Here is a 21,401-nt window from a genome sequence, read left to right as displayed (position 1 = left end):
TGTGTGTGTGTGTGTGTGTGTGTGTGTGTGTGTGTGTGTGTGTGTGTAGGAGGGGTTGTTTTGAAAGTTTTCAATTTATCATTTCCCTTCTATCTCTATTTACTCCCAGATTGTGCAAGGCTCTTGAGTGCCTACTCAGCAAAGAGAGAACTGATTGGACACATCAAGTACTCAAAATGGCTTTTGGGGGCACAAATTTAAATGCAAGCAATTCTTTTCAACTATATCATACTCAACCCTAGGATATGTCATTCATTGGAAAGGAAAACATCTTTGAAGAGCCAGAGATTCTAGAGATTAATGATACCGATTCTTTTAAATGCTGGAATACTTTCGAGAATGACTAAGTTTTTCAAGATATATTGGATAAAATCCACAGATACAAGTTTTACATGATTTTTTTTTTCAGATTTGGTGCAAATTATTTAAGAAAGAAGTTAAAGCTTATTTTGTCAACATATTTTGTGAAATATTTATACTAATTTCTACTTCTTATTAGCAAAAGATAAAATTAATTGCTAGCAGTGGACTAATTAGATTTAAGCAGTAAATACCTTTTTCCTTCTTTAAATATGTAGGAAAGTTTGATCATTTGATCTACTACAATAAATGATTTCTAATATTTACTTATTTATTTGAGAGAGAGAGAGAGAGAATGCACACACACAAGTGGGAAGAGGGTCAGAGGGAGAGAGAATCTTTTTTTTTTTAAGATTTTATTTATTTTTTCATGAGAGACAAGAGAGGGAGAGACAGAGAGAGAGAGAAAAGCAGGCTCCCAAGGAGCAGGGAGCTCGCGGTGGGACTCGATCCCAGGACCCTGGGATCATGACCTGAGCCGAAGGCAGATGCTTAACCATCTGAGCCACCCAGGTGCCCGGGAGAGAGAATCTTAAGCAGGCCCCATGTCCAGCATGGAGCCCAACATGGGGCTCGATCCCATGACCCTGAGATCATGATCTGAGCTGAAACCAAGAGTCAGATGCTTAACCTACTGAGCCACCCAGGTGCCCCAATTTCTAATATTTTTATTCTGAAATTTTAATTATTCCTAAAATGAACACCAAATTTCAATACATATACCCACCTATTCACTGAAAAAAATTTTTTTTACATTCCTAGGTTTGTAAGTAATTTACAATGTTAGCTACATATTGCCTTGCATTATTAAAAGTTTAATAAATTGTTTTATCTTGGCTTTATAACATATACAAATAAACCAAATTTTATTTCAGCTCTACATTATTTTAATATTAACAATTTTTAGCATTTTCCCTTGGAGAATGATTTCTATAATTATTTGTCGGTGTTGTTTTAGCATTTCATGAAACATATCAAAACACTTTGTAATTAAAAATGAAGTCAGTTCTATATTGAGAAAAAGTTGTCTTGGCTGATTGGCTTGGCTGAAAGAGCTGTCTGCCAATTAGGTTATAGGGTGGGCGTTTTCCATAAATTAAATAAGCAAAAGCTGTAGCTTCAAGGTTTTGATAAAACATATTTGAAACAAACACAAATATTTTATTAAAAATTGTTTTGGCAATGAAAGTAATAATATTTTGATTTTCCTAATCCTTTCTGAATAATTTGGATAACCCAAGGTGCTCCAGGTGAAAGAGCAATGGGTATAATTAATAATTATTTGAAAAGTCTCGGTAAAGTACTTCTGGAATTCTTCCCAGAAATTGAGATAGTGAATGAACAACTCTAATGATTGGGTAACAAATGCTTTTGCAAGTCAAGTGGTTTCCAATTCTTTGCTTTTACCAATTTAGAGGAGTTATCAACTGGCAGATCATTAAAAATTGTGTTTGATGATCGCTCACCATGTGATTGCATAACTCAGAATGTGCTCAAAGGGTTGAGCAGCTTGGCTATATAAACTCTTCCCATTCCTCTCTATGGATTTATGGGAACAAGATTTTTCAGGGTTTATATCTAAAAATATAGCATTAAGTCAATATTCAATCATGTATACATTAATTAATGAGAAAGCCTAAAAAGGATACAAAGCCCCATTTATCTCATTAAGACATATATTTATAACATTTTAATTTTTATAATTTGTAATTATTAATCAAAATTTGTAATTTATGTTGTTTTGGCCAATTGTACTGATAATAATTGTAACAGTAACTCAACCAAGAAGAGAATATTTTTTTAAAGATTTTTATTTATTTATTTATTTTGAGTGCAAATGGGGAGGGGCAGGTGGAGAGGGAGAGAGAATCTCTAGCAGACTCTGCTCTGAGTGCCAAGCCTTATGTGGGGCTCCATGTGGTTCTGGATCCGATGACTTTGAGATCATGACCTAAGCTGAAACCAAGAGTTGGTTGCTCAGCCGACTGAGCCACCCAGGTGCCCCAAGAAGAGAGTATTTTTAAGCACTTAGAACCTGATAGTCACAGGAAATAAAATGAAATTTCAAATGTCAGTGATAAATATGACAAGGTTGGTCCATAAAACACTTTGAAACTTAAATGTATTACATTAAGATAAAATTCTGAGGAGGGATTGGGTTGGGAACACTAAGGGTGAAAAGAAAAGATGCAAAATGCTCACAAAGTTAAAAAAAAAGATTATTCATACATTTTTAAGGGGATGATGAGGGCATCAAGTTGTTTGGTATTTAAATTCCACCGAACGCATCTAAAACAGTGATGTAATGGTCTTATTTTATATTGATATCTACAATCTGCTGGAAATTACATCCTTTCCAGCTTTGTTCTTGAAACTTATGATGAAAAATTTTACCTGTCAAATTAAAAATGTGCGGGGTGGGGGGATACGCCTGGGTGGCTCAGTCGTTAAGCGTCTGCCTTCGGCTCAGGTCATGGTCCCAGGTCCTGGGATTGAGCCCGTGTCGGGCTCCCTACTCAGCGGGAAGCCTGCTTCTCCCTCTCCCACTCCCCCTGCTTGTGTTCCCTCTCCTGCTGTCTGTCTCTCTGTCAAATAAAATCTTTAAAAAAAATGTGCAAGGGGTCATATGTTTTTTAAAATTCCTTTAGGACTAAATAAGAAAATAAAAAACTGCATTAGGATACACAGACACTCTAGTTCTAAATCATGAAGGCTATTGTCCCCACCTCTTGCTGGAGAATCGCTTAGGCCTTAAGACCTCTGTCTTCTAAGGAGGGTTTCCCGTGATGCTCCTGGAGTCTGGACCTTTTTAGCCTTGTGAGGACCAGTCCTTCTGCCATGTGCTTCTCAGAACACAGTCTGTCCATACGTTTTGAGTATGTTAACCTTGAGTAGCATTTCTTTCTGCTACATCTTTTTTATTTTGCATTAATGAACTGTGCTTCAAGGATTCTCTTTCCTTCTGTTAATCCCCGCCTCCTTTCAGGGAGACTGTGCTGAATTTCTGACAGTTTACCCGGCTTCTCATGTTGGTCTCTTTCCTTACCTAACTCATAGAATGAGCACTAGTTGCTGGATTTGAGCTTTACCACATTGACTTCTCCTTCCTTTCTGGCACATTCTTTTGTTTAAAAAAAAAAAAAAAAACTCTTCTAGATGTTGGAATTTGCCTCATTGAGAGACATGAAATCAATTAAGGTCTGTGTTTGCCCCAAACCTCCAATTCTAAGAGATCTTATCAACATTTGCCTCCCTAAATTGGATATTACAATCCAGGGGATATTTTGCCATCAGAACAATAGGTAATCTAAGCCTGGATTCAGTTATGATTTTGTCTGTCTTCTCTTTAGTATGTCCAGTCTTTCTGTGCCTTTCCTCAGAGGCCTGATTCATGCATTTCTCCAGTACATTCTCTGAGGACGCAGGCAATATTGTATACTCATTTTCAAAACCTTTCACCTAGAAGTTTATCTAGCAATCCTTTAGATATCTCATGCTGTTTTCTGTAGTCTTCCCCTGTTTTCCAGAACTCTGTTAGTGCATAACAACCATTTTTATTCCATCTTATCTGAAGGATCAAGAATGTGGGCAGAGCCTGGCTGAGTAATTCTTCCATTCCACGTGGCATCAACAGAGGTTCCTTGGTGTTATTCAGCCGGCAGATGGTTCTGAGAGTCTTAGAAAGCTTCATCACATGTGTAGTGCCTTGGAGGGGATGGCTGGAAAGCTAAGAGCATTGATCAGGGATCCTACGCATGACAGTCTCAGAGTTCCCAAACTTCTTACATGGTAATTCAGGACTCTGAACAGAATGTTCCAAGAAGCCTGGGGGGCAGCTTCAAGGTTTCTTGTGACCTAGACTTGGAGGTCCTGGAACATTAATTCTACCAACTGCTGGCTTTTATTGGTCAAGCAAGTCATTGAGGCCAGTCCAGATTTAAAAGGTGGTGGTGGCAGCGGGTACCAGAGTCCATCTTCCTATGGGAGGAGTAGCGAAGAATGTGTGGCCATGTTTAATCTGCCACACCCTGTCACATCAGCCCACATTTATGCAATCCCTTTGCATGGCTAGGCTGCCCTAACTATGCCCAACTATGGATTCTCTATCTGAAGCTTTAGCTAGAGCCTTCACAATATTTTCCTGGCTCCCTCTGAGGAACTCATTCCAGGTTGATATGTGAGACTTGACCTCTTCTGATCAGTTTCACTGGGCTACAGTCAGTCTTTCTGACTGACACAATTAAAAATATTTTTTCCTTTACGAATTCCTTATTTAGAGCAGCTAGATTGTGTGTGTCTCCCTAACTCTTCTCTATTCCTTTCTCCTGGTCTTTAAGATTCTGTTTTTTTTTTTTTTTTTGTCTCCTCTCTGCCTACTCTGTCTTTAAAACAATATTTCTGTCACTCAGCTTCATCAATCTTTGTTCCTTTATTTTGTCTCTTTTCCACCACTCTTCTCATGATATAGGGGGAAGCATATTTTTGACACTTCAGTTCCTCCTTGATTGCCTGACAAATCTTGGATTTTAGAGACTGTAGTAGTTTGAAGCTGACACCAAGATAGGATGGGATAAATGCCTGTCAAGGATGGGTGGGGGGAAGCGGGGGGTAGACATGGAAAACCATGTTGCAGGTCTGAAAACAGAAATAAAAGGGGGAAGGAGGACTTGAGTAGGAAGAGACATGGAATTTTCAGACCCAAGTCACCTGTTAGAGGAGTCTCCCTCAACAGCCATGGGCTGCAGTAGTGTCCCTGCTGTGATCAGTCACAGCTGGGAGTGGCTCAAGGAGCTATGGCCTCAACAAGGACACAGGGGTAGATCCAGAGGGGCAGTCGTTGGGGGCTCTCCATCAATGCTGCCCCTGGCAGCAGGAGCTCTGGCTACCACAGGGCAGAGGGCTGTAGATGCTAATGGGGCTGTAGATGCTAATGGGAGACTGTCATGTGTAGGATCCCTAATGAGAGCCCCTCTCCCATTTGGTGAGAGCTGCTAATGAGGCTGGATATTCTCCATGTCTTGAGACTTCTATCTTTGCTGGTCCAGGTGAGGTTCTGCTGACTTTGAGGGAGATGGACTCACTGACTTTGGAAAACAGGAAGTCAGATTCACAGCAGTTAAGGTCCAGCTAACTCTACCACATATCACGTGTGTGACCTTGGTCATATTTCTGGGTCTCAGTTTCCTGAAGTATGAAGTGAGGGTTGGACAAGACTGTTGAGGGCCCTTCTGGCTCTGACATACTGTGATGCTTAGGGCCTTGACGATTTCAGTGGAGCCTTTGATCTCATATTTTTCCAAATTTATCTTTGTGAAAAGGATGATTACTTTTCATTGTCAGAGAGCTGATTCACCGAGATGATCTGAGGTATAATTACGGTGTATGTGTGTATAGGCATTAGCAAGAAATTATTCCCAGGCATAAATTGTCTAATGTTAGCAGATGATTGCAAAAGACATTGGATTGAATTGTTTAACGTCATGCTAATTTGCTTGAAGTGCAAACACTAATCAAGAACACTGAGTAATTATGATTTAGGTACAGGACCCCAATATATGAAATCGGCATTTTCATGCGAGCATTATTATCACTTACGTAACTGCTTACGGTATGCTGGGGGAGGATTCTAAGAAGTGCGTTCATTACAGAGATTTGCAGTGACAAATCCTGGTTATTAATTTTACCTTTTGTCGAATCTCTTACAAGAGGCATCTATCAAATCTTAGGGAATAATTTTTACATTTAATGTAATTTGATTAAATACGTACTTAATCTTAGACTGTTTACATAGAGGATTAGCATATTGTGTGTGTGAAAAATTCTAGGAGTTTCAATAAAGAAGAGAAAAGGAGAGTCATTTACCTGCCTTAAACCCACTTAATTTTAATCATTTTACGGATGGTGAAACTGAGGCCTAGGGTGTGTATTGCCCAAGATCACAAAATAATAACTGCTAACAATTTTATTTTATTTCCATGTACCAAGAACTTTTAGAAGTCCTATATATATCATCCTATATAAAAAGTCCTGTATATATATAAAATACATATATCTTATAATATATATAATTAATATATATATTATATAAAAAGTCCTTCATACACACACACACACACACACACACACACACGGGCTATATATTGGCTACGTTAAGGAATGGGTACAGCCACCATAAGAGAGAGACACTGTTATTTCCCCCTCATTTCAGACATAAAGAAACTGCAGTATAGAAAGGCTAATTTACTTGCTCTGGGGCACATGGACAGAATGGCAAAGCCAGGATTTGCACCCGGGCAGTTTGGCTCCAGAGTCCCTGCTTTCAACCTCAGATACACTTCCTCATCAACATAATGTGTTAAAAAAGGCAAACTGGCACTAGGACTCAGATATCCTCATTTCCTTTTAAGTGTTTTTTTTTTCCCCATAACGCTTGGTTTAATAAAAAAAAATTCCATTTTGATATTTTAAAATAACATAGCAACTGAAACTGCGTGAGTAGTTGCCCAGAGCAGCGGCTCTGGAGGTGTTACTTTCTCGCATGAAGCCCCCCAAGGCGATTCTTCTGAATCACTATCTCCACATCTCTCAGGAGAACCTCAAGCAGCTAGAATTAATTAGCAGGTAGGAATCTTTTATAATCAATGAATCATATGCTTCAAAGCAAATGGCTGATTATGAAGTAGTTTCAAGATATGTGAAAAAGCTTTTTCCCAGAAATGAGCTAAACTAATCTTTATGTCTCATTTGTTGATGAATTTTCCATTTGCTTTTCTTCCCGGTTCTCCCTGGGTCCTACGTTCAGTCATTTCCAGCCTTCCTTCTCACCATGATCCTTAGCTCCCTCAGCCTCGAGCAGTCTGACATTCCCTAGTTACCCACTCTTTGACAGTGTTCCCAGGGTTGCTATTTTGGCCTGGCTGTACACACGATACAAATGTCCTCTGAGCTGTAAGCTACGGTAGACTACTTCTCTTGACTCAACCGCTGAACCCATTACCCAGCCGGAGTTGGCCAATGGCAAATGAACCAGCTCTTCGGTTATAGCTGTAACAACTCGTTGGTTTTCAACTTGATGGCTTATTTAACTGATGGTTTCTGTTCTCATTTGGAGCCAGTAGAACAACAAAGGTTGCTGAGACCATCAGTATTGAGAGCTGATTTTCTGATCAATTGGAACATTTGGCACATTTGTTGTCCATGTCCCAGCGGTTTGAAGTTATCCCATATTCCTGAAATGTAGTTCGGACCCTATGCAGACTCATGTCTTTTCCAAAGCCAGAATGCCTCATCACCCCCATAGTGGGACTGTGAATGGGGCAGGACTATAGATTCCAGGGGGCTTCTAGAAGCATGGACCCACTGGTAGTCCATTAAGGAAGATTAGATGGAGGGAATAACCCTCAGACTTTGCTCTCTTTTCTTAGGCGCTGGTGAGAAAAATCAATGCTTCCGACAATATCTACATCACGGAATCCACCACAGGGAACCTGTTCAGCCTGACCCAGGAGGGGGCTCCCTTGTGCCGCATCATAGCCAAGGTGAGCTTCATGGTTAGCAGCCAAAGTGACAGACCTGGGGAGAGTGGGAAGAAGCTAGTTTGTTGGGAAAAACTGGCTCAGGACATTTGTCCTGGCTCTAGCATTTGTTTGCTGTGTGATCTTGGAAGAGTCACCTCCCCTCTTTGGGCCTGGATGTCTCCATTTTTAATAGTGGCTAGGCTCTCTGATCTCAGTTCCCACTTGAGAGAAAAGCTGGTGCCCCCAGAGTCTCTATAATTCTTCTCATGTGGTATGTGTTAGAAATATCAGCCCTCCTTCCTCATCTCTACATATCCCACCAAACCCAAAGAACACACATCCCCTAACTCAGGTTCTTGATGGAGCCCCCAAATACTTGAAGCCACTACAATACTATACGAGGAGAAGACAAAATTGAGGAGGACAGTGGTTTTCATTAATCACAATGGAAGGTTTTCTTTAAAGATTTATTTATTTATTTTAGAGAGAGAGAGAGAGAGAGGACGGTGGGGAGAGCAGAGGGAAAGAGAAGAGTCCTGAGCAGACCCCCCACTGAGTGGGGAGCTCACGTGGGGCTCGACCCCATGACCAGAGCCCAAATCAATAGTCTGATGCTTAACCAACTGAGCCACCCAGGCATCCCATGGTGGAAGTTTTATTTTGCTAGCTTCATGGTTGATTTGCCCCTACACTTGGGGGTCCAAACACAGGCATTTGATATTCCTAGGATCTCACTAGGATCTTGTTTTATTTTTCCTGTTTTTTTTAACTTGAGAAATGACATTGCCATGGAGATAGAAGCAGTGATCTAATTGGAAGTAAAGTTATGTCTTTCAGTAGAATTAAGATGGCAGTCACAGGAAGATGCTCCAGCTCAGTGGTTCCCTGTCCTGACTCTGTCACAATCCCTCAGGGAGTTTTGGAAAACACAGATATTTTTTGCCCCACCTAAATTTACTGAGGTCCTGGGATAAGACCTGAGACTCTACATTTTAACAATCCCTACAGGTAATTCTGAGGCCTGGCCACTCTCAGAATCATTCATCTAAGCCCTTAAAGAAATCTGGAAGAGGAGGCTAAATGCTTGTCAACTCTGGTTAGGGGAGAAGTAAATTGTATAAATTGTATATAACAGCAATAGCTAACATTTGAGTGTTGCTGTCCAGCGTGCTTAATGCCTTACAGACATTATTTCCCTTAAATTATAAAACCATCCTAGGAAGTAGGTATCATGTTATTCTTATCTATAATTGAGGCAATAGTTTAAGGGTCTTACTCAAGCTCCCACAACTGATAAAGAGTGGAGTCAGAATTAGAACCCAACTGTCTTTAAGATCCTAAAGCCTACAGTGGTGACTTCTGGTTCCATCCTGACCCTTTAGATTCTTGGGCCAAAGAGTGACTCAGATGTTCTCAACCTTGATGCGTATTAGAATCAATAGGGAGCTTTAAATGTCACACAGCTAGTAAGTGGGTGAGCTGGAATTTGAAACTGCCTGCTTGGCAGCAAAGGCTATGCTCTTGCTTACTATTCTGAGCTGCCTCTTAGCAGCCCTTTCTCCTCCTCTTCCTCCTTTTGCCCTTCCCCCTGCTTCTACAACCTTCATTATTTCCTGCATGCTTTCTTTTCACCAAGCACTGTGCTAAGCTTTTCATTTATCTTACCCGATCCTTCCCAATGATCTTCTGATGTGTTATAATTATAATTCCCATTTTTAAGATGAGGGAACAGAGGCTCAGAGAGAAGGTAAATAACTTGTCTGAGCTCATGTGCATTAAGTGCAAAGCTGGTATTTTAACCAGATCTACTGACTCCAGAATCTTAATCTCAGCTTCTTATGCCTCCAACCCTTGGGAGAGAGTAGACAGAAGGCTGAAGGGAAGAGAAGATTCAGCGATGACTCCCATCTTCCCCGCCTGGAAGATGGTGAGACTGGTTCCTCCAGTGGATTCTCTGTGTCTGGGTTTTCAGTCCTGACAGTGACGCAGGAGCTGGGAGTCCCTGGTATACTCTACACAGCATCCTCACTGTTGATGCTCATTAAGTGTGCCCAACATTGTGACAAATGTGGGAGAGCTATTCACAGTGGCCTTCCTCACCCACCTCCTTGGGGCCCAGTGTGGTCTGTCTTTGGGTACTTCATCCATCTGAGCTGCCTCCAGAAGATTATTTGGGCAGCCTGTCTGAGGTCTGTCCTCTCAGCCCCTTGAGTTCCTTTGAAGGCCAAGAACAAACCCAGTCCTCCCTGTGATGGTAGTGGTAAGTCCCGTCCCTTCCTGAGTGCAGAGCAGAGCAAACTCCCCTGTGCTTTGTCAAAATTATCCCCTATCCTGCTCCTCTATTACTCCCCCCACCCCTAGCCTACACGCCACAAGTGGCCTCCTTAGTTTTATGACAGTTTATCCCAAGTCTGTCTGAATAATACATACCATGATACACTTTGGCTTTGAGCCCATAGCTTTCTATAAAATTAAACAAGCTCTAGCCAACAGTGCAATTCTGCTAGTTCAGGCGATTCCCGGCTCTACTCTAAGATGAGTGCTGCTCTTGGGGCCTTGAGGGGGCTGCAGGGGAGTCCACACAGCTAATCCATCTCACTTTCTCTGCGGCCCCCTTCCTCTTCTCCCTTCCACATATCCCAACTCTTGGGATACCTTTTCCGAGGGTTTCAGACCCTCTTCTAACCAGGAAGCTTTCCAGAGACTGACCCTCACCTGGTTGTCCAGAACGGGGTGTTGGGCCCTTTCACATACATTAGCTCAGCTAGTTTGGTTGTGTAGCTGCTGTGACCCCATTTTCAGTCAAAGTTAACCAGCGGCAGAACCAGGGTTTGAACCAGAATCCCTTCAGTCTGGGTTTAGGATTTCCTCCCTTTAGCTTTTGCAGTAGCTAAAAGTTCAAAGAAAGCTATTTTTCACAGGCTTGGGAAGCAATGTAAGGAGAATCCAATGCAAATGGGAACAGAGGCTTAAATATAGTTATGCTGGGTTCAGTGCCTCCTGAGCCCAAGGAAGCCTGCCATATTGATCCTGGCTCTCAGTCCGGTGTTCTTTGGTACCATTTCTTTGTTGTCTGCTCCAGATGTAAATACCTACCTACTTGTCGATCTTCCTATCATATCTATCTATGTATTTATGTATCTATCTATTTATCATCTCTGTCATCATACATATAAATAATATTTACATTACACATGATTAAATATAAATGTACACATATAAAAATATATATACATACACATATAAACATATATATAAATATACCTACACATATAAGCACCTATATGTATATAAATATTTATACGCGGAGGGAGATCATTAATAACCAGCGGGGCTGGCTGGGGAGACCTTAGGACTCCTGTTTTTTTCCTTCTCACTTTAAGAAGCAATTTGATTTTACTTCAGTGACTCTCTGGGTAAGGTCTTTGTGTGGAGCCCTCATCAGCTGTCTCAGAGACCATGAGAAAGTAGGAAGACAGTGATAAAGGATTACGGAGCAAGGAGTCAGAGAGGGGGCTCCTTGTCAAGCACTAGTCTATCTTTATCAGAGTCGCGCCATGCATTTACAATCAGAGTGTTTCTCTTTGACCCTTCCACAGTCCCCTCTCAGATTATGTTAGGAGTTCCTGCTCTGTATTCCTATAACCCTGCACCCCCTCATTTCATTGCACTCCTACCCGGATTTTTTCCTGCTTTAAAAATCATCTGCCATCCCATGACTCACGGGTTGTCGGACCACGAGTTCAATGTGGACCGGGACTGAGGCAGTCTCGTTCAGTGCTTAGCACAGCGTCTGGCTTATAATACACTATTCATAGTTTATGGCTGCATGAATGCATTGACCAGCTGTATACAATATGTCCTTTCCCCACCAAATGAACTACCCCAAAAGGAAGTGGGAAGACAAAAGTTAAGGATCGCTCTCAGCTGATTATAAAATGTCAGAAATGATGAACTCATCTTGGTTCCTGCCGTGATAAGCAGCAGAACTCTCAGAACGAAAAGGGCCACTGGGCTGAGTTTTGTGGGGTGCCGGGTAGGGAAGATTCGGGAAGACTTGTTTCATCGAGTCTGTGCTGGGCTGTCGTGGTCACACAACTACTGCTCCTTCCAGTTGCTCGCTCATTATCTGCACCGTCAGTCGCAGCTGTGTCCCCAGAACGTGAAACGGTGCCTGGTGCGAGGTATGTTGTTTGTTGAAAGAGTTCACAAAAATCTGACAGGGAATGGTATTTTTGCTGGACTCACCTTCTTCTTCCTGCAGCTTTTTTTTTTTTTTTTTTTTCAGTTTGGGGAGCAGAGTGCAACAGGTTTAGTTAGAGCCAGGAGGGGTGAGGTTAAAGGCGGGTGCCCCACAGGACCAAGTTCCTGTGAGTCTTCATGCATTCTTTACTGCTGCCACCCCCACGCACCCTTGCAGGCAGCAGGGAAGGGCAGAGGGAGGAAGGAGGGCCAAGCCAGATGTCCATTGCTCTGGATGTCCATGGTGGCGTTACCGCCGGCTTGCTGGGCATCCTAGTGGGTCTGCTTTGGGATCTGTTGGCTCCCTCACTTTGCTCCAGTGATTCTTACAGAATAAATATGACCACTCAGGATGAAGGCCTCACCCCAGGCTTCTTCCCAGAAGTCCTCCCAGACTGCTGTAAAGTCTCCACAAGGGAAAGGTGTTTCCATGACCAGCTGTCACAAAAGAAATACGTGTCCACGCTCAGCTAGGGCGATCATTCCTGAAGGTTTTGGGTTTTTTTCTTCTTTCTTTTACAAACTAGAGCAAAGAAGGGAAAACAAAGATGTGTAGATTTGGGTGAATTATTTTACCCATCTGGACTTGGCATTTTTTTCCCTCACAGAATGAGAATGGATTCTAGTACTGATATATAAATAAGACTCCTTTTTTGTACGCCTGCCATGGTGTTTGGGAGGATCTGAAGGATCTGAGGAGTAATGGTGGTTGCTGGCGGAGGGGAACCAGCACTGGGCACCTAGGCTTCAGGTCCCTCCACCTTCCTCAGACTTGCTTCTAGAATCTATTTCTGAGGACTCCAGGCTTGTTCTGAGGCAGGCTGCTGAGAGGGACCTGCCAGGTGTGGGGGAGCAGTGTTGAATGGTGTTGAGCCTGGTCCTCTCAAACACGTCTGCCCTCTCCCCTGGTGCCCCAGCCCCAGCAGCATTTGGGGAGTCCCACCTCCAGTTTGGACTATTAAGAGTGATATTACTTGTGGAGGGAGCATTTCATTGCAGCATGCATTTGAGCATGGAAGTGTGTGTGTGTGTGTGTGTGTGTGTGTGTGTGTGTGTGTGTGTAGGAACTGTAGGGGAGGAAACACTCTTTTCTTTCCACCATCTTCTTAGGTTCTCTGGCTGGTACCCTATAAATTGGGTTTACAAAAGACAGATTAACAAGAGAATAACAAATAAAAGTTTCTTAGCATGTGCATCACGATTACACAGGAGCTCTCAGAGATGAGTGAGTCAGAGGTTGGTTAGAACTTGCACTTATATAGCATTTTAGCAAAAGAACAATTTTAGAGAAGTAACAAAACAAAGAACAGGAAACCCGAAAAGAACTTTGAATCTCTAGGGGTGGCAGATCGTGAGAAGGCAAATCTATGGAAAACTAGTAGTGGATGAGGGATGGTTAGTCAGGTTTGTTGTGAGGATTCCCCTGGGGCCATCTCCATGCTGTAAAGGTCTGAAGTTGTCTCTGGTGATTAGCTTTTCTCCTTCCTAATAGTGAGGGGAAGGGGATATCTCTGTAAACGTATGTCCTCCTTTTAGGCAAACGGGGAGGGCAGAGATCTCTGGTATCTGCTTCTTCCTGACTACCTTCAGCTCAAAATAATCTTTACGCCCCAGTGACATATTTTGGGGTGGCATATTCAGCCGCCCTCCAGACCCGAAAGGTCTGCTGAGTGAGGGAAGCCAATTATTCTGGCATCGGCCCCAGGAAGGGTGACCCAGGGAGGTCATGTGACATTTTCTTTTTTCTCGGCAGGAGGGTGGGGTCGTAGCTCTCTTCAAGGTCTGCCGCCAGGACAGTTTCCGGTGCTTGTACCCCCAGGCGCTGCGCACGCTGGCCTCCATCTGCTGTGTGGAAGAGGGTGTCCACCAGCTGGAGAAGGTGAGAGAGCAGCCGGCTGGCTGGGGGGGGGGGGGTGAGGTCCCTGAATCAGGGGGGCAATGTGTGGGGCCCGACTGACCTGGTGGCCCCCTGGGCCTCTTCCCCGAGAACCTCATTTTCCCAGGCATCGCATCGGTGAGGCTGCTGGGACCGTGACTGTGGGAGTTAATGAAGAGGACAGGGATTGAGGAGCCTGGCCAGGTAGAGCAGGCTCAAAGGGGCCCTCGGCACTTCCTGGGGGGAGTGGCCGACATTCCAGTGGGCAGAACACAGCAGGAGGTAGGCAAGGAGGGTGCGGAGTGGTGTCAAAGTTCAGGGCTTTTGTTCCTTCACACATGGCAGGACCCCAGTGGAAGGAGGAGGATGCCGCTCCCTGGGGAGCGGAGTGGGCAAGTGTAGGATGTGCCTTGGCCTGGGCAAAGCAGGTGGGGCTTGGGCAAGACAGAGGGATTGGGTAAGGGAAACGGAAGCCTAAGTCCAAGCGTATGTTGGGTCCGCATGGCACAGGGTGGGCAGGGCCAGAGGGAAGGGAGTGATCTGGTAGACCCAGGTGCCTCAGCCCCAGACCCACCCGCAGGGGCAATGTGACTAATTCCAGGTACCACCCCCCACCCCCACCCAGGTTGTAAGACCAAGGTTGCTCTTCTGCCACCCAGACCTGAGTGACTCTGAGGCCTGCAGAAAGGCCCTCAGGGACTTTAGCCAGGAGGATTGGGGAGGTGCTGGCGCTGACATTTGGAGATGTCTCAACCAAGTTTCAAGGAAAGATGTTGAAGAATTTTATGGCAGAGAGGTACAAAGGCCAGGAATAGCCTGGTGATAGTTGTGGTACTCTCAGGTTTGGGGGGTGGGTGCCCTGCGTCTGGTCTCTGTGGGCATGGAGCAAACAAAATGTTCCCCTCCCTCTGTACCCTCGTCCCCCAGTCTGGCCCCGGCTGCCAGAAAACCCACGCCCTACCAGCTTCTTCACTTTGGTCTGGACTCCTAGTCAGATGGCTATCTCACGTTCCACCTGCCTCTTAACAAATCTGCTCAGGTTACGGGACAGGGATCATGGGCTCAGAGATGTTTTTAGCCGAGGATGGGGGATGGATGGGGATTTTGCTCATGTTACAGAAGAGAAGGCTGTGGGTCAAAATGGGGAAGTGATTTGTCTGAGGTCACAAAGCAAGATGGCGGAAGAGCTAGTGCCAGCCCTCTGGGCAGAGTGGAGGCTTTGTATGCATGTGCTTACACAGAGAGCAGAATGGAGGAGGGGGAGGTGACAGAATAGATGGACGGACAGACCCCCTGAGGTCAATGCAGTGGATGTCTCCAGCTCTATGTGCCGAATAATCTTCTCCCTTCTCCCATAAAATCCTCTGCCTGGGACAGTGCAAACACGGCCAAACTGGTTTTGTTTTTCATCTTCTTTCATGCTGGTTAGTGGGAAGAACAGGGAAAAATAGAAGGGACTGAAATCACCAATCCTCTAAAAGCAGTGGATTTCTTGGCTTCAGAGAGTTTGCAGAGCAGCAGGAAATTTTTAATCCGGGGAAGAAAAACAGCAGAGCTTTTTTGTTTATAGCTGAAAACCTGTGTAGCTGGGGAGTCTGGAGGCGATTTTTCCTGCCACCTTCTATTGCTGCTCCAAAGCCGGAAGGCACGAGTGCACCTTTCCCAGGCCAGATGGGCCGCCTGGGGGCCTGTGCTGACCTAGCCCCCAGCACACATCCCTTTTTAACTTCCTAGAACCCTGTGAGGTGAGCACTCTTTACAGTCTCCATCTTAAACACAGGAAACTGAGTCTCAGGCAGTCTCAGTGACTTGCCTAAAATCACAAAGTACATTCTAGAGCCAGGTTTTGGACCCTTCTGCCTGAGTCTGATGCCCAGGCTCCCTCACCGCCTCACTGGTTTTATAGATTCTCTCAGAGTGCCAAAAAAGTCCCTGCAGCTGAACCCAGTGTCGCCTTGCTGCTCCTGGCCAATGTGCTAACCTCCCCCGCCCCCCAGTGGTGCAAGAGAAGGTGTTCCTAACTGGGCATTCCCGTTGCCCAGGGCAGATTACTTTCCATACACAGTCCTGAAAGGCCTCTGTGCCTGGCCCCGAGCAGGAGGGAGAGCAGCCTGAGAAGAGCCCTCTGGTGGTCAGAACAGCAGCTACATGCTACAGCCGTGGTGTTTGCCTAGGGCTCCCAGGGATTGATTTTCTTTTTTTCTTTTCCTTTCTTTTCTTTTTTTTTTTTTTCTCTTTTCTTTTCTTTTCTTTTCTTTCTTTTCTTTTCTTTTCTTTTTTCTTTTCTCTTTTCTTTTCTTTTCTTTTCTTTTCTTTCCTCTTTCCTTTCTTTCCTTTCTCTCTCTCTCTTTCTCTCTCTCTTTCTTTCCTTTCTTTCTTCCCTTTCTCTCTCTCTCTCTCTTTCTTATGTTAATCACCATACATTACATCATTTGTTTTTGATGTAGTGTTCCATGATTCATTGTTTGCATATAACACGCAGTGCTCCATTCAATATGTGTCCTCTTTAATACCCATCATCAAGCTAACTCACCCCCACCCCCCTCCCCTCTAGAACCCTCAGTTTGTTTCTCAGAGTCCATAGTCTCTCATGGTTCATCTCCCCCTCCGATTTCCCCCCCTTCATTTTTCCCTTCCTACTATTTCTTATTACATCTATGCTTGCCTGAGTGTGCAAACGTCCCCATTGCACAGATGAAGAAACCAGTCTGCAGAGCTGAAATGACTTGTTGCCCAGAATTACACAGCATGTAATTCATTCATTCAGCAAATATTTTTGACTGCTCTTGCCAGGCAGCCTTGTTGGGAGTTTAGCTGTGAACAAAACAGACAACCTCCCTTGTCCTCGTGGAGCTTCCATTTGAGTGCGGGGAGGGGGGGCGAGCCGTGGGCTGTGGGTCACATTCAGCCTGCTGCCTGTTTCGGTACAGCCTGTGAGCAGAAAAGCCCCCCCCATTTTTAAATGGTTAAAAAAATCAGAAGTAGAATATAACATTTTGTGGCCCATGAAAATTCTGTGAAATTCAAATTCAGGTTTTTGACCCAGAAAGTTGTAGTGGAACTGGCATGCTCCTTCATTTAGGTGTTGATGGTCTACCTTTGTGCTACAGCAGCCGAGCTGAATAATAAGAAGCCATACAGCCCACAGAGCCAGAAAGATTTCCTATCTGGCCCTCGGCAGAAAATGTTTATTGACCCCTGCTCTAACAGGTAATAAGATCACTGTGACAGTGATGAACAGGACAGTAACTAACAGCAAATACTTGCTTTGGGCAAGCACTTTGCTAGGCCCTTCTTTTCATTGTGTCATGTAATCGTTACTCCTCTGGTGCTGTGATTATCGTTCTTTACAGTCTCCATCTTAAACACAGGAAACTGAGTCTCAGGCAGTCTCAGTGACTTGCCTAAAATCACAAAGTACATTCTAGAGCCAGGTTTTGGACCCTTCTGCCTGAGTCTGATGCCCAGGCTCCCTCACCACCTCACTGGTTTTATAGATTCTCTCAGAGTGCCAAAAAAGTCCCTGCAGCTGAAGGATGGGAGACTCAGAGAAGTGAAGCCCCTTGCTCAAGAGCACACAGCCAATGAGTGGTCCAGCAGTCATGTAACAGTCAATGTTAGATACATTACAGTCATGTAATCGTGGCTCGGCCAAGCCAGAGTCAGCCTGGGCTGGGAACCATCACGGGGACCCAGGACTCAAATCCGACATCCTGAGGCCAACATCCACGTTCTTTTCCTCATAGCATGCTGCTTCCAAAGTTGAGAGAAGTCCTAGACCCAGGAAGGGCTCAGGGTCTCTCCCACTCCTGCCATGCCCCCTCCCCCAGGCCCTGCCCACACCTGCCCCAACGGTGTGATCTCTGGCCTCAGAGGCTCCAGTGAGGTTGGCCATTGTTAGTGTTTAGAGTAGAGGGTGGAGAAGCCCAGAGACAGGCTGGATTGTAGAAACCACAGCATGACAGGGGAGGTGAAGACAGGATGCGGAGTGTGGTGCCCAGGGGCTCTAGCCAACCATGCACTCACAAGGCCCAATTCATGCACTAGTCAGATAATGTCAAAGTCCCAGCCTTTGGCTGATTTGCTGGCCTGGGCTCCTTGCTGAGGCCCACTTAATTAATTGGCGGTGAGAAATGTGCTGGATTTGGTGAAATTCATCTTTGTCATGTGACTCCCTCACTTTCCTGCAACCCCGGAGAGGTCCATTAAATCATGCACAGACCCCGGTGTCAGAGGCGTGGGTCTAGCCAGGGCACCAGACACCCTGCCTCATGATGCCTGAGCTCTGTCGGGCTTGGGGCATTCATGTGGTCCTGGATTCAGTTGTGGTTCATTCGTTCACTCCGTGAAGTCAGTTCGGCACTGGTGTCCTCCTTCCTTCTGTCATCCGGCCATCCAGTTGCTCATTCATTCATTCGCTCTGTCCATCACCCAGCAATCATGCTACTCATCCATTCCCTCCTGGCACATCTGCTGAGAAGCCACCCAGCCTGGTGGGGAAGCCACGGCCTCTGATGGCCAGGCTCTTCTGGTTTGGAACCCAGGCTTCCCCACGATGAGCTTGGGCACCTTTCCCTGAGGACTTGACTTACCTTCCCAGAGGTGCAGTGTCCTCAGTTAAATGGGCATGAGGAAATCTACCCCCGAGGACCGTCAGCGGAGACTAAATGTGCAGTAACGTGGTGCTGTTCACACGAGGGGCCGAGAAATGGTGCTGTTGTGATTGTGGCAGGTAGCAAGCTAATCACCCAGGTTCGACCATCAGTGGCCTGGGGAAGATTATCGTCGGGTGAACAGGGGGAGGAAGGACTGGCATGCTGGGAGATGCTGCTCAGGGCATAGTTTGGAGAAGCTGGGTGAGGCTGGAGCATGAGTCCTTGCATCCTTTCCATTTTACAGATGAGGAAACTGCTCAGAACTGGAGAGCTTTAGAACCAAGGCTGGCTGGTTCTGAGGTGGGGAATGCAGAGGAACGGCTCCCTGGGAGACAGGCTGGGAGTGTTGGCTTGGGCAGTGGGCAGACGTGGACACTTCCCGAAGAGGGCTGGAGGGGCGAGGTGTCAAAACACAGCAAAGGCCTCTCCAGAGGTGTCTGAAGGATCTTTCAAGAATCTCTTTCCAGAGGTCTGGTTCATCCTGGCCACAGCCTCCCCCGCATCGTGTTTCCCCTAAACCAGTGAGTTTTAGGAAGTCTGTCCTACTTCCCTTGTGTCTGTGGCAGACAGTTGCCCCTCATTCCCCAGACTCTGTGCCGGGCTCTGGAGAGGGGAGACAAACAGCTGTGTTCCCTGTCTCCCACTGGGGGTGGCTGGGGAGAAGCCCAGCAGTTCAGACAACGGAAAGGGGCTGTCCCATGGCCATCAGAGGCCACAGGCCAGTGGCACCACCTCTGCCTGGGGTGCTGGTGAAGGCAGCAGTAAGCAGGCAATGGAGCTGGGCTCAGAGGGCCGAGGAGGAGCTCCCGGGCAGGCCAGGGGAAAGTGGCTTCAGCAAAGGCAGAGGTTCTCCACAGCTGGCCAGTGGAGGCTTACAGTGGTGGAGCTGTAAGTCTTTCAGGAGCTCTATGTTCAGTGAACTGGGGGAGCCCGGAAGAAGAGACCGTGTTCTCTGGACCCCACCTTGGAGAAGACTGGAGGGAGTGAGGGCCCCACAGCCACACAGCCCAGTGAGAGCAGCCGGTCCCAACTCGGTCTGGATGGCCAGATGATCCAGCCTGCCTGGACGGGTCAAGGCCACCTACCTGGAGGACTGACCAGGGAAGGTGGACTGGCATTCCCTAAGGGGGAGGGCTCTAGGGTTTAGAGAGGCTGATGGAAGGCTAGGGAACAAGTCACTCCTCTCTGAACCTTGGTTTCCTCTCTATAACACGGGGACATCTCCTCCTTGGTGGGGCTGCCGTGACGAGGTGGTACAACAGTGTGGGTGGGGCTCGCGGTGGGGTGCCTGCGCAGAGGGAGCACTGGGCCTGGGTCTGCTTCCCTCCCCTCCTTCTTGCCCCTTTGTCTCCAGCATTTCAGGTCGGGCTGGGGAAACCCTGCATACCCCCAAAGAGGCTGAGTCCTGGGGATTTTACAACAGTCCTGGCAGAGTTCCAGATGTCCCGTGTGGTGAGAGGGATGGTCAGGGCACTGGAGTGCAGGAGCCGGGTTTGGACAGGGCCAGTGGCCAGGATGGGGTTGCAGGCGGCTGGGGGCTCGAGCAAGACTGGGGCTGTGGTCCAGGCAGGGGGCTGGGAGTCTGAGGGGCAGGAACCTATGGGTCTAGGGCCATAAGGGGGGAGGCGGGGGGCACTCAAAGCCCAGTGCTAAGACAGCCTCCAGGACAGTTCTAGGAAGTGCCTCATCCAGCCTTGAGACCAGAGACCATCTTGCTTTCAAAAGAACTTCCTTTTATTCCCACCCCCCCTCCCTCTTGTTTTATTTTTTCAAATAAGGAGTTCACCCTGTGCTGGAGCCAAAGGGAGAGTTTAATGAAAATCGATGGAGAAATTAAAGATGGAGAGAAATTAAAGATGAGCAGGGGGAGGGAATGAGGGCTCAATTTCAAGTCCAAGAAGAAAATCATCAGTGGCAAGGGATGGAAAAACTGCTGTCTCTCTCCCCACAGCTCCACCAGCCACCACCCCCCTCCCAATCTCCTGGGCCAGCTTCTTGGGATTGAGATGCCCTGCCATCTGCAGGGCAAGGCTGGAGGCAGGGGGGCCTGGATCCAGCTATTTAAATCCCAGAGACCCTTGGCAGGAGGGGGCAGGGTGCAAGGGGGTCGGTGGGGGAGGTTCTGCTGCTCCAGCTGCCATTTCACAGGACTTTTCTTTCTACTGCTTCTTCCCTGCAGGGTTGCAGATGGTCATAAATAGATCATATTCACCAGAAAAGCCAGTTTTTCTTTTCTTTTGCTCATTTGATTCTCACAATCATATTGTAAGGAAGGCAGAGAGAGATGGTCACACCCATTTTATAGAGGGGAGCGTTGATGCCAGAAGGCATGGAGACAGTGGGGGAGAACCCCATTCTTTTGCTCCCAGCTATAAGTTCTGTTTGCTACAGCCTTCCTTACATATTCTCCTTAGCTGAAAAGGGTGTGGCGTGCAAGGCGAGGCAGCTACTCTACCTTGAGGGAGTCAGTTCTGGATGTCAGTGAAGTTGGGTGGGGAGAGTGGGGCAAGAAATCTTTGCTTAATTTAACTTGCAGCCCCTTCTTTACCCAGGAGTAGCTGCTAGAGCGAGGGAGAGAGAGAGAGAATGCCTCTGAATGGAGATCCCAGATACTTCTCCACCCGGGGCTCAACCCTTGTAGGCTTATCAGCTTCCTCCACCCCTCCTGCCCCCAGGTGCAGGCCTTTACCTGTCTTGGGAATGGGCTGGAGCAGTGCAAAGAACCCCAGGGTGCCAGGTCAGCCGTCAGTG

General features: G+C 46.2%; 1 protein-coding gene across 4 annotated transcripts in view; it reads left to right on the top strand.

Annotated features, from left to right (window-relative positions):
* Positions 1–21,401, top strand: part of INSC (INSC spindle orientation adaptor protein) — a 119,544-nt gene that overhangs the window by 61,490 nt on the left and 36,653 nt on the right. For 3 of the 4 annotated variants that reach the window (XM_073883019.1, XM_073883017.1, XM_073883018.1), the window contains exons 6-7: positions 7,785–7,898; positions 13,873–13,998. In XM_073883019.1, coding sequence (XP_073739120.1) covers positions 7,785–7,898; positions 13,873–13,998 — 240 coding nt within the window. The remainder of the gene's footprint in view (positions 1–7,784; positions 7,899–13,872; positions 13,999–21,401) is intronic. The other variant, XM_073883020.1, reaches the window with a different exon arrangement.

Source organism: Callorhinus ursinus, unplaced genomic scaffold (genome assembly GCF_003265705.2).
Source record: "Callorhinus ursinus isolate GAN/ISIS: 27379988/994484 unplaced genomic scaffold, GSC_fseal_2.0 scaffold49, whole genome shotgun sequence".
NCBI lineage: Eukaryota > Metazoa > Chordata > Mammalia > Carnivora > Otariidae > Callorhinus > Callorhinus ursinus.
This window is presented reverse-complemented; position numbering and strand designations above follow the sequence as displayed.